General features: G+C 34.7%; 1 protein-coding gene across 1 annotated transcript; it reads right to left on the minus strand.

The window, feature by feature from the left end:
• Positions 1-3,266: 3,266 nt before the first annotated feature.
• Positions 3,267-6,110, minus strand: LOC131876071 (receptor-like protein EIX1). Its single transcript, XM_059220849.1, has one exon. The coding sequence runs from the start codon at positions 6,108-6,110 to the stop codon at positions 3,267-3,269; it is 2,844 nt and encodes a 947-aa protein (XP_059076832.1).
• Positions 6,111-13,264: the final 7,154 nt, after the last annotated feature.

Raw genomic sequence — 13,264 nt, forward strand, 5'->3', positions numbered from 1 at the left:
ACTTGTGAACATAGAAGGCAACAAATTTTGAATTTGCATATAATAACATTATATATTCAATCAAAGGAGCAGAGAGAATCACGAGGTTAGAAAATTGGGACTTTTGATCTGACGAAGTTTTCTTTTGTTCGAAAGCAACTGAAAACTACTTATTAATCTTGCTGCTTTTAAGACCACGACGGTGATAAATTTAATATTCTTAATAACGTGTCGCCTAAGATAATGAAACATCGCAACAGCTTCCTATGCGTTTAAAATTTTTCTACATCTTCCATATATGTTCAGTAACAACTGTCTTCAAAATAACAGTGGGCTTTATTGTTTATACTTAGCATTAGCAATATCTGTGATTTGTTTAATGGTTTACAGACAGATATGGGATGTTTTCCTTTTTTTATAAGGAAAAGGGGAAAAAAAAGAAAATGTTAAGTGAAGTGAATTAAATATGTGTGCATCAAGATTTGACATGTGATGGAATAGGGAGCAAAATAAAACAAAGCTGAACAAAAGACAAACAAATTTTTTATTTATCAGTTAATCAATTACAAGTGCCTCTTTTTTATGGAGGCTTTAGATCTTTTTGGAATGGGTAGGAGGTAGATGGAGGAAATTTTAAAATTTTTTGTATATGCAGAACACTAAAACATAACATATTGATAACATACCCACAAAGCATGTGAGATTATAGATGGGATAGATAATAGGTAAGATTAAATCCATTAAAATTCAATGATGATTTGTTGCGATCATTTTCATTAATGCTGCATGCAAACTTGAGGATACAGAGGATATGAGTGAGGATAGGTGAGATTATCTTCCAACAATATATATGGCTTTGAGATGTCATGATGAAACAGACAAACAAAGTACTGTTTTCAAATTGGTTTCTTCGTTGTTTCTTGTTTTCATGTTGTGGGATTAGTTTCAATTGATCTTCATCCATGTTAGTCATTAGTGTATATGAACATATCGATATGTCCAATCTTCATCTAAATTCTCTCCAGTATGAACACAATGCAATAGTTAAATGAATTATATATTTAGAGTATCCCAAAGCTATACCTTGTGGAGAACTTGAAAGTTAATGAAAGTGTATAGGTCTGCCAAGAAACTTATGCGGATATTAGCTAAATAAACATAAGAATATATGGATATAATTTTTTTTGAATTTATTAAGTTAAACACATGCAACATGTAAAGCAGCAAAGTTCAAAATTCAAAATTAGATCAACTAGTGGAGATATAACATTGCACAAGCAAAAACAATTACACAATAAACATCAAATGAACATGAGGAAAGGTCTCCAAACCCTTAAGATAATAACAACAAGGTGATTGGAGTCACACAACACCCTTCCTAAAGTTAAAAGACTCAATTTAGAAAATAGGGCCCTCTATTAGGTCCTAGATGTCACTCATGGGCTCCAACAAGCACCACTTGGACCTAAACACTATAACACCACTCAATTTCACCCTAAACACCTTCAAGACACATCAAAGATTTCTTCAACACTATGAACCTTGATAGACACAATCAACGAGGTAAAACTAAACCTTCAAGCACCCAAAACCCTATTAGACTATCCCTTAGGATCATGGAAGTAACATAAGACTATGTTACTAACATAGGACTATGGCACTAACATAGGAGTATGGTGCTAACTTTGGGCTAATGAATGGAAAAAAGACTAATGCATGGTGTAAAGTGTCCCAAACTCACACAAGTGTCCTCAATATGCATGAGTGTCCTCGTTCTACGTTGACATCCACCTGGGATAGGTAACCCATTTTATTGTCCTCTAAGACGCACATTTATCTAGAACAGTGAGCTTCCCAATTGGATAGTTTGGTCCCTCAGACACCCCAAAACCATTGGTGAAGACAAAATACAATGACAACACGCAAAACAAGAGAACTAAACAAAAATGTTTTGTACCTCCTTATTGTTCAGATGCTAAAGTGCGTTTAGCATGGTAGAGGTCAAAAATAGTTTTTTTGGAGGTTTCTTGATGTTTCTAGTGGTACAATGTATCATCTTTTTGAGGAAATGATGGAAACCCTAAGCGACAAGTATATATTGTATTCTAAAGTTCATTTTGAGCACTTGCAAAATTGAGGAACTATTGATGTGAAAAGGTTGATTGATTCAAGCAAAACCATTCTTGCAAATTGATCAAAGTTATTTCTAAGATTTTGATTTTCAATAGAAAATTTTAAGATTATTAATATTTTAAATAGATCTCGACCTAATTTTTGGAAACACCCATTTATACCCTATTGGTGCTTTTTCTCTTGTTCTTGTCAAAGTTATTCATAAAAAAATAAACGAATATTTAAATGAATTTTATTTTCTTAGTGTCTTATCAAAATCAATTTGTATTTTCAATTATAATTTTGTTTGATAATGGTAGAAATAAAATGTTATATGAATATGAGGGTATAAATAAAAAGAGGCATAAAGATGTCATTAAAAAATAGGCAACTAAGATATATGACCTAAAAGGATACTATATCATAATAGGAATTGTATAGGAGAGTTAGTATAATGAATATGTAGGGGCATAATTTAAGTTGTAGGTATTACTTAGGATTCAATGATTGAAAATGATGTAGAATAAGTTTGGGGATTCTAATTTTTGGTTTCCAAGTGAACCAATCTTTTATATATACCCAAAACATTTTCTAGTAATGAAATCAATTATGAATAAGCTAATCTTATTCTAGATCAAGAATTTTATGTCTTGATATGACAAACATATTTAGATATTTTTTAATAATTAACTCTATTACTATGATCTTTACTAATGATAGAAGCAAGTTGAGAATCCTTACATTTGTCTCATAGACTAAGAATATATGTTTGCAACTTAGTGACAACATTTCCTATAAGATATTAGTCTTTCAAGATTTTAAAATTAGAAGTATACATATTAAAAAATTTAAGACAACCCTTCCAAATCATTTGTGGTATAATCATTTGAAGACACGTTATACAATTGTATAAAAGAAATGTGAAAAACTTGTATACATAAAAACTTCACTGCAAATAAAGTTGGCATGAATACAGCCACTTTCCGTCATGCGTGACAACAAAGTAAATTAGTTTTTTAACCGTTTTAGTTACTGAATGATCTGTGGAAACTGTATGCATTTAATATTTTCTGTTACTATAATTTATACAGGAAGGACCTCTGGACGAATACATTCAGAAATTCAATGTTCAACAGGAATGACCTCTGCATTCACTGACCAATACATTCAGAAATTCAATGTTCAAAAAGGTATAGGATAAAACTATCCAGCAAAGCAAAACATCTGTAGCTCCATTTTAGGTGAAAGCACAAGACTGCAATTACGCTGGCAAATCCTACCCCAAAACATAACCCCACTGCAACTGCCCACCATCGATCCAATTCATCTGTATCTGTGTCTGTGCCTCTAACTCCTGTGCTATTCGATTGTAATTGGCTACCTCTTCCACCAGAAACAGATCCCACTGTTTTGTTTTCCAAGGGAGGCCCGTGAAGATTCGGATTCCCCAAATAAGAAGCAGCCTCAAATGTTGCAAATTGCTTGCCCTGCGGTATTAATCCAGAAAGGTTGTTGTATGAAAGATTTAAAACGGAAAGGAATGTGAGACTTACAAGTTCTCCTGGAATGATTCCTGATAGCATGTTTTGTGAGAGATCCAAAGATTCCAGATGAGCCATACCTCCCAAGGATTCAGGAATTTTGCCTCTCAGACTGTTGCTTGAAATGTTCAGAGCAATTAAACCCTTAAGGTCTCCTAACTCGTGAGGAATATTGCCTGATAGCCTGTTGTAGGAAAGATCCATTAGTTTGAAGGCGCTGATAATCTTAGAGTATAGGGTTTCTCGTCCCTTAATCCAAACTGTTACTTGATTCATGAACGTTATTCGAAGCATGGGACCAAAACCATATGTATATTGCTGAACCTGGATCATCTCTATTTCGTCAATTTGCGATTGATCCGCCATAGCAGTCAACTTTCTCAAACTCTGAGGAACAGATCCTGATAAATTGTTATGAGATAAATCCAGAATCTGAAGATTCGGTAGAGTAAGCAACTCTGGCGGAAAACTGCGTTGAAACTCATTAAAAGCCAAGCTGAGAATTCGCAACTCTGACAGTTCTCCAATCCAAACCGGGATGTTCCCTTGGAATCTGTTATTTCCTATGTCAAATACTTGAAGATCTGCACAATTTGCTATTGAAGAAGGAATATTACCTTGCAATTTGTTTTGACCGAGATTTAGTGCCTGGAGTCCAGCCAGATTTCCTAGCACTTCCGGTATCTCACCTTGCAAACTATTTTGAGCCAAATTCAAGACTATCAGCGAAATACATTTTCCCAGATCTGTAGGAATTAGATCAGTTAGCCCATTCTTTGACAGATCTAAAAATATAATCATTGAATATCCCGAGCATATAGAACGTGGAATAGAACCGTTGAACCTGTTTTCTGACATGTCTAAATAATATGGAGTAAAATCTGGAATAGAGCCATGTAAACTATTGTTATGCAGGTCTATACTTGGATTGAACATGGAAATAACAGGGGGCAAAGAACCTTCCAGTTGATTATGTGAAAGATTGAGCACTATAAGATCAGGAAGATCCCACAACCAAGTAGGAATATTTCCCACAATGTGGTTTTCTGACAGGTCCACATTTTGTAACGAATATTGAGTAGACAAGAAACCAGGAATCTCCCCTTGAAGATTACAAGACCTTAACCCCAGGTACTCCAGTTGGGCAAGCTGCGGAATCCAACTCAAAGAGATATCAACTGCAAATTGGTTTCCAGAAAAGTCCAATTCTTTGAGGTTAGCCAGATTTTCCAACAAGGAATCAGAAATGCTGCCGTTTAAATTGTTGGAGCTGAGAAACAACTTTTCTAGTCGGACAAGCTTTGAAATGGTGTGTGGAAATGTTCCAAACAACTGATTATTCTCTAGATATAGTTCAGATAGTGCAGACAACTGATCCCAAAATAGAGGGATAAGACCATGCAGTTGGTTGTAACTGAGGTCTAGATGTTGAAGGGAAGAAAGCCTACCAAAGGATGACGGTATACCGCCCTTCAAATTGTTATGTGAAAGATCAATCCTCCAAAGAGGAAACACAATTCCAGATGCTGATCCAAAAGGGGGTAAATCCCCTGTGAAATTATTCCATGCGAGAGCCAATGTCTTAAGCGTTGAAAAATTTGCGAAGGAGTGAGGAATTACTCCTCCAAGATAGCTGTTAAGTGACAACTGAATATTGCTCATGCTTGAACGGTGCAAGAAATCTGAAGAGATGGAACCCTTGAGAAAACAAGAAGTGAGATCAAGAGAAACCAAAGACGAGACATTCTGAAACCAAGCTGGCACTGGGAATGGAAATGAATTCAGTTGAAGATGGAGATGCGACAACTGAGTGAGGTTTAGGAGAAAAGGTATTGTACCTGAAAGTCCACATTCAGAGAGGTGAATCTCCCTGAGACCAGAAAGGCCGCTAAGCGCGTTACCCCAATCCTCCGATGCCATTGACAGATTCACCAAGCTCATATCCAAGTATTCCAAGCTTCTCAGATTTCTTATCCATTCTGCAAATCTCCGACTCTCCAGTTTAGGTGCTGCCATTGTTGACAGATCCAGATGGCGCAAAGTTGTAATATTTCCCAGCTCCTTAGGGATCTCACCTCCAAATCCAGCACGTGCCAAGCCAAGGAAAGTAAGCCTCTGGAGCTTTGCTAACTGAGGGGATATGGTAGTACCAGTGAACTGATTTCCACTCAAATCCAAATATTGTAAATATTTCAAGTTAAACAGGGACGGACGAATCACCCCAGTCAAAAAAACGTCTGGATAATTACGGTTTTTGAGGTCGAGGGAAACAACATGGCCAGATTGATGGTCACACAGAACACCCTCCCATTGGCAACAGTTGAATTGCTTCCACGAGCTTAATCGGCCAGAGAAAGCATCGAGGCCGCCTTTAAAGTCGAGAAGGTAACTTCTTTCATCATTTCGGCAAGCGTTAACAACCGAGAAATGTAAGTGGAACATTATCATCATCTTTATACAGAATGAAACGGTAGCCATGGTTGTATACAACAGATCTGAAGGGCGAATGAATTAAAGGTTGTGGGTCATTAAGAAAGCCTTCTTCCCTGTAACACTGTTTTAATTAAAAGCACTTGTATATTCGAGTCGGCACTTTTTGTGTTTGACTGACTCTTTGATCCGTCACTGTTCTTCAACACGCATACGTCTCTTCAAACCTACCACCATTATTTTCCTTCTACATCCATTGAGCTACGTCGGTCGATAATTACATTTCCTTATTATAATTAGCGGAGTCATATTCCTTTGTGCACTAGGGGTTTATCTACATTGTGAGGTAGTGGATATGGCGGAACAAGTGACCGTGCTAAGGTAAGAAGAATAATTTTCTTCCATCATCCATAATAAATTTATCTGCAGAGGAATTACAAAAGACTTCACTGAACTGAAAAAAAAGAGTCAAAGATAAAACTTTGAAGAAAACAGATAAATTGACAATATCACTTCAAACAAAGTAATCCTCTTTTTCTGAAGGGGTGTCATAAATATGAATAAAATCAAAGCTGTACAAGCCAGGGAAAGTAATGTAGTTCCAGTGCATCTGTATAATCAATCACTAACAGACGAGCAAAAAGCATGTAAAGGCAAAGTGATTTGCTGTCTCTTAATTGGACTTTCATTAGTGTGAAATGATTCTATGGACAAAACTGGATTTTCACTACAGTGAATTGATTCTGCTTGGCTTTTTGAATACTAATACATTAATCCTAACATGATTTTATCATGGAGATAACTTCAAATGATTCAACCTGCTTATCTTTCGCGAAAAGACTTACAGCTGCCTGTAATCTGACGCGTACAAGGTTGGTTTGAATACTAATACATTAATCCTAGCATGATTTTATCATGGAGATAACTTCAAATGATTCTACCTGCTTATCTTTCGCGAAAAGACTTACAGGTGCCCGTAATTTGACGCGTACAAGGTTGGTTTGAAAGCAGTTGGAAATTACTTGTCCAACACGTCTTGACAATGCTAAATTTTCCACAGGAGAATTTTGACCTTCTTGACGGGTTGCCTAGGGTTTCTATTGTTATTAAGATATAATATATGAGCCATCACGTTTTCATTAATAAATGAATATATTTTTCTATTTTACATGCGTGAGATAATTTTTTTTTATTTTTTTATAATTTTAAAGTTTTTAAAAAATAATTTAGATAATTGGAGGTGTAAGGGTGAATGTGTATAAGGGACAATATAAAGAGTGCATTTAAGTATGGAGAAGCACTTAATATAGAGTATGTAGAGTGTACATGACACATGGTATGAAAGATAGAGGATTTGGATGAAATATATTTGTGAGTAGCCGAAATGTTGTTGAAGGTATTTTATAGTTGGATAAATATATTTTTTATATATCAATCTTATTTATCATCTCACTAATAGAAGATTATTTCTTATGTTTCTCTACCTTGGCCACAGATTTCAAATGGACTATATCTAACAATTTCTCCATCCCACATGCATAAGCTATACATATTTATAGTAATCACATAAGGCAATAGTCTTTCTTAAAGTTGGCAATATATTCTAGCAAGTTGTAAACTTTTACAATTTCATACTTGGAACCTTGCTTTAGTGTTCCTTCTTTTAGATCATTTCAAGTTTATTTGACATTATGCTATCCTATTATCATCATATACTAAGATTGAGACCAAATCTTATGTCTTAGATCTTAATATGTTCAACCAACATGATATTTCAATATTTGGTAGAATTAGTGCATACTGAAATTAGAAGCAACTTAATTGTGTGAAAAAGAGAATATTCTAATTACTAGACATTAAGCTTATTTATGATCGACTATTAATTTCCCGTAACTATAACATTGCTAGAAGAAGAAAATGACTTCTTATTTTTTAAAAATTGCTTTTAAGTATCAGATAATGTGGAAATAAATGATAACCATCATCATCCCTCTATTATTAGAAAGTGCACTTGTTTTAAAAGAAGAGGGTAAGAGATATTAGGAGATTTATTTTTTTAATTTTTTTTAAAAGGAAATCATGCTCCTTTTCATCTTCTCTGGTTAGTGGTGTTGGCACCTTCAAATTTTGATGAAATTTGAAGTGCCTATGTTAAAAAATTAATTACAATAGTTAGAAACACATTTGTGAAATGTCCCCTAGAAGCCTACTATAGAGGTGTATAACTTGAAACCCTATGGTTGTTATGTCAAATCACCTAGTAAGCATGTTAATTTTATGTCAATGAATCCATTTATCAATTTTCAGCCCCCCATAGTCAAATCTAATTTATTTTTTAGGTGGCAAGTTTTAGTGTTTTGAATCAAGTTTGTAGTGTGCCTAATTTGTTTTTTAGATGGCAAGTTTTAGGGTTTTGAATCAAGTTTAAAGTGTGCATATTGAAAGCCTTTCAAGTAGCCATTTTCAAATATCAATATTTTAGTACCTAATATCTTTCTTGCCAAACCAATTGTTCCTCTCAATTATCCTTAGGATAGTGTACCCTTGTGCCCATTTTTAGAATCCCAAGATTATATTTTGTATTTTTTCAATACCTAAACTAAATACAAATTTTAGAATTTTGTTGTTTTTTTCGCAATACCTATCAAAGTAGCCTTCTGTAGAATCTAATGTTTCTTACCCAGATGATTCTCATGCCAAACCAATTGGTCCTTGCAAATTTTATATATACTAATAAACTCCTGTGCAAATTTTTAGAACCCAAACATATCATCGTGCCAAATTTATTGAAAGGCTTACTTTGAGAATCAATAATTCACTATCAATTGATTGCCATGTCGAGTGGGTTGGTTTTCATAATTTTCACCATGTTCATATACTCTTGTGAATGATTGCAAATCTTCATTATTCAATTTAGTATTTTTTTAAAGTGAAAACCATATGGAGTTTGTAGAGATTTGTTGACTACATGTTCATGACAAGTTCATAATGGTCAACTTTGACCTTGAGTATCTTACAGTGAAAGTGGAATTGAGAAAAGTTTCAAATTTCAAAATTTTGAGAGCATTGTAGTTCATGATTTGGTCCCAAATGTGAGTAGCTTTAATTTTATGGCTTTAGGATACATTGAATGCCCACAATGAAATCTCCAAAAAGGAGGCAAACAAATTTCATCTAAGAGACATTTAGGGATCTATGAGACATTTTTGAAGTCTTTTCTAACAATTTATGGTACAATTTGAAATTACATTTGAAGATATTATTGATAAGGGAAATATGCTAAATTAAGATTTTCACTCTTGGGAAAATGTAAATTTTTTTTATTGAAGAACAAAATAAGTGTTTCTACCAAGCATGAAAGTATTTTCATTTTCAATTAAAATGTAATGAATAATAAGTGAAATGTGAATAGAGTAGTAAAAAGTTATATTTTCCTTCACTAGTAAAATGTTTTACTTAGAGATAAACAACTGACTATTTTTTTATATAGAAAGTGAAAAGAGAGAATAACTTATTCATAAATGATGATAGGAGGAGCGGATAAATGGAGACAAATAAGAAGAGAGAGCATGACTACAAACAAAAGTACAAGTGAAGAATATTTAAGGGAAATTAGTCATGAAGAATTATTCATGGGAAGGTAAAACAAAAGATTAAAAGTTGTAATATTATAAACAAATGATTACGTATTTTCTTATTTGGTTAGTTTTTTTAAGGAAAAGAAAATTTTGTTAAATAGGTATTGTGGTTTGGCGGAATAAGTTGGATCTGTCAGTAATGTAATTTTGAAAAGATTAGGGTTTCCACCATTACATGTATGAAAATCATTAATTTTTACTGGGGACCAACACATTAGGGAAATAAAGGAATTAGATAGATCCAAATCTTAGAGGTTTGAATGTTGATCTAATTCTATGGGTGTTGAATGTACCTCTTCTTTCCTTTGAATTTAATTGAATTGAATTGTTGAATTTGCTGAAATTAGGGTAAATAGGCTGAAGTTGATGTAAAAATGTATAAACACTAATCTATAGTCATCAAATCAAGCCATGAACCTAGATTTGAGGATTGTAAGAGGATTCAAATTTGCTCCCAAAGGAGCTCCTGATTTGTCAAAATCGGTGTGACGGTCGCTCTAGTACTTTGCACTTTTTGCACTCTAAAGGGCAATTGATTCGTTTGTGTAAAAAACTGCACACATTAGAGAAGGGAAATAGGTTGGAAATAAAGATTTTCCTTAGGTCAAACCCCGATTTTGTAATTAACCATGAAATGGAAATGAAATTTGATTGAATTGCAGTAATGGAAATGTTCTCCTTTTGATGGAGATGTTGAATAATGACCGAAACACAAATGATATACCTCCTTGTGAAGTTTTATTTGTCTCCACATGGAATTAGGGTTTCATGAAGTCTCCAATAACATAGAACATGAATGTCAACTCCAATGCTTCAATCTTGACTTTATCTTTGCTCTAATGCTTGAAAGAAGATTGATTGCTTGCTTTTTTTAACTTGAATGCTTGATTTCTTGAGGTTAAATTGAATTTCATGCGTGCTTATATGATCAAATGAGATGGGTAGACCTCTTTTTATTATTGCACCTCAAAAAAATATTTAATTTTTCGACATGAGGTGACACAAAGTTGGAATTCCTACTCAAATCACTTGATTGTTAAGGGGCCCAAATTTGGGTCCTAATTAGGAGGACAAAGGCACTGGGTGCTCTGGCCCTAAGAGGATCAGGGTGCCACACCTTGGTCCTACCCAATCATGGACCAAAATAAAGGGGTAGGATGATGTGCATAGTAAAAATGATGATATATTTGCATAGCAAGAGCATAATTAGGTCTTATTCAGGCCTCAAAGCATGAAGGCCAAGGTGAGGGCCCAAATATGGATAAAATTGTAATGGAGTAAAATTTAGGATTCTACATTTAGAACCCACTTTAGTAGGAGTATGGGACTAAGCATGCTCCCAGTAAAGTAGAAAGGTTCACATTGAAAGGATTTTATCTGGATGCTAAGGAGACAAGACACACCAAGCCCCCAATGGAATTTAGGTATCTTATGACTTCGAGATCAATATAAAAGGGTTATCATGAGAGAGAGAGAGAGAGAGAGAGAGAGAGAGAGAGAGAGAGAGAGAGAGCCATGACTACAAGCCTAGTAAGGTTCACTTACTATGAGTCGTGAAAAGAAAAATAGAAAAATTACCAGGAAAAAGGCTAAGTTCGCTAAGTAACTTGAGTATCAAGATGCACAAAGAGAGAAACATTGAGTGGAGTGTATGGCCCCGTGTTAAAGTGATTGTGCACACCTTCTTGAGAGCAACTACTTTAAGGTAGTATACACACATTATCACATTGATATGCCCCGAAGAAGGATACATCAAAGGATAATGATCACGAAACACAATACACATAAGGGTTCTACTTAACTCTAGGGTCACTATGCCCTTATGATAAATAGTGTGTATATCATTTATATATTTACATTGAATCATTCTCATCCCCCAAAGAATGTAGAACCACGATGGAAGAAGGTACATGTGTCTTTTGAGTCAATATGGGAGAGACCAAAAGAGATCTTAATGCTTTGTATTGTTCTCAAGTAAAAAAAAACAAGGACAACAAATAGAAGAATTGAGAAACAAATAGTGATTGGTTATGAATCAAGCAAGAAGAGAGAGAGAGAGAGAGAGAGAGAGAGAGAGAGAGAGAGAGAGAGAGAGAGAGAGAGAGAGAGAGAGAGAGAGAGAGAGAGAGAGAGAGAGAGAGAGAGAGTCTATGATACGAATCAATCTAATCAAGAAAGTCATGGGCCTCCCAATATTGCTCAAAATTATTTCGGGAAGGTGGATAATATGCAAGAGGAGTGACTTCAAGCATGGTATATGGAGCTACCACAAGTTCCAAACAAGGACCATGGTCTAATGATGGATCACTTTTTTTGTTACTAGAAGCTAGGATTAATGCTTGTCAAAATTGCTCAGATAAATCATTGCTAATAGAAACATATTCATATTCATCACTTGAATCAAAATTGTCAGCACGAGCAACATTTTCATCCATCTCTTCATCAAGATTAATAAAAATAGGATCTTTAATAAGAATAACACACGAGCCATCATTTTTCTTAAGCATTTTATGCCTTGGAGATTTATGTTGAACTTCCTCCCTAGGGTTAGGTGAAGGTTGGACAAATGAAATCATGTCAACACTTGGAGTCTTTGGGGAGGAGATGGGTTGAGAAGAAGTTCATAATCTCTGGCACGACATCTCCGCTGGTGTTCTCTCATACAATGGTCTCTTTTAGTTTTAGCTGAAGGTTGTGAGGGTTTAGGATCGATAAGCATAAGCTTCTTCTCTTCCTTTAAAGAAGGATGCATGGGAGAAGGTTTTTTAGGTTAAAGATAGGAGATGTCAGACATTTCCATTTGTAAGATGTAGGAGGTGGAACCACAACATATAAAGGAGGAATAGAATGTGTAGGAAAGATACTGGGTCCATCATGAGGAGGATGGATAGGTCTATGATGAAGAAGAGGAATGGGATTGGGATCTATAGGCTTGCTCAAGGATAAGATTATCTCATTCTTCCACCTTTGATAAGATTGAAAAAGAGCATCACTTCAAGGTTTAAGAGGTTCAAATTGTTTAGACCAAAACTAATCAATATTAACATGTACATGCCTCAACGTGGGTTGGTACATGCTATGATAAATTGTTATGATTTGATAATTGAGAGGAAATTTCAAACACTTATGAACAGTAGAAGCAATCATTTTCATGGAAGAAAGCCAAGGATGTCCCAACTTCACATGAAATTAATCTGATGTAGGAATGATAGCAAAATTAACATCTAAAGAGTTAGTGCCAACCTCAAAGAGGGAATAGTAATAGAGCCAATAGCGGGACAAGAGAAACCATCAAAGATTTTAATCACCATATTAGATTTATCACATGTTACTTGATGTAATTGTTAGGTATAAATGTATTATTTAGTTATCAAATGTACCATGCACACAAGATCAATGAGTACACCCCGTGAGAGGATGTCCTGCATCCTCGCGATAGATGTTTTATTGTCTCACTGAGATGAAAGGTAATGCATAAGTCCTTAGGAGGTGTACATTTATCAAAAAGATTCACCACATTATTAGACTCAAAGCCAAGATCATTAGGAGAAAAGGCAAGATGCT

This window comes from Cryptomeria japonica, chromosome 5 (assembly GCF_030272615.1).
Source record: "Cryptomeria japonica chromosome 5, Sugi_1.0, whole genome shotgun sequence".
Classification (NCBI taxonomy): Eukaryota; Viridiplantae; Streptophyta; class Pinopsida; order Cupressales; family Cupressaceae; genus Cryptomeria; species Cryptomeria japonica.

Bases quoted from the DNA above. Each gene is read 5' to 3' on its own strand.
- LOC131876071 (XM_059220849.1), bottom strand. From the start codon at position 6,110: ATGGCTACCGTTTCATTCTGTATAAAGATGATGATAATGTTCCACTTA.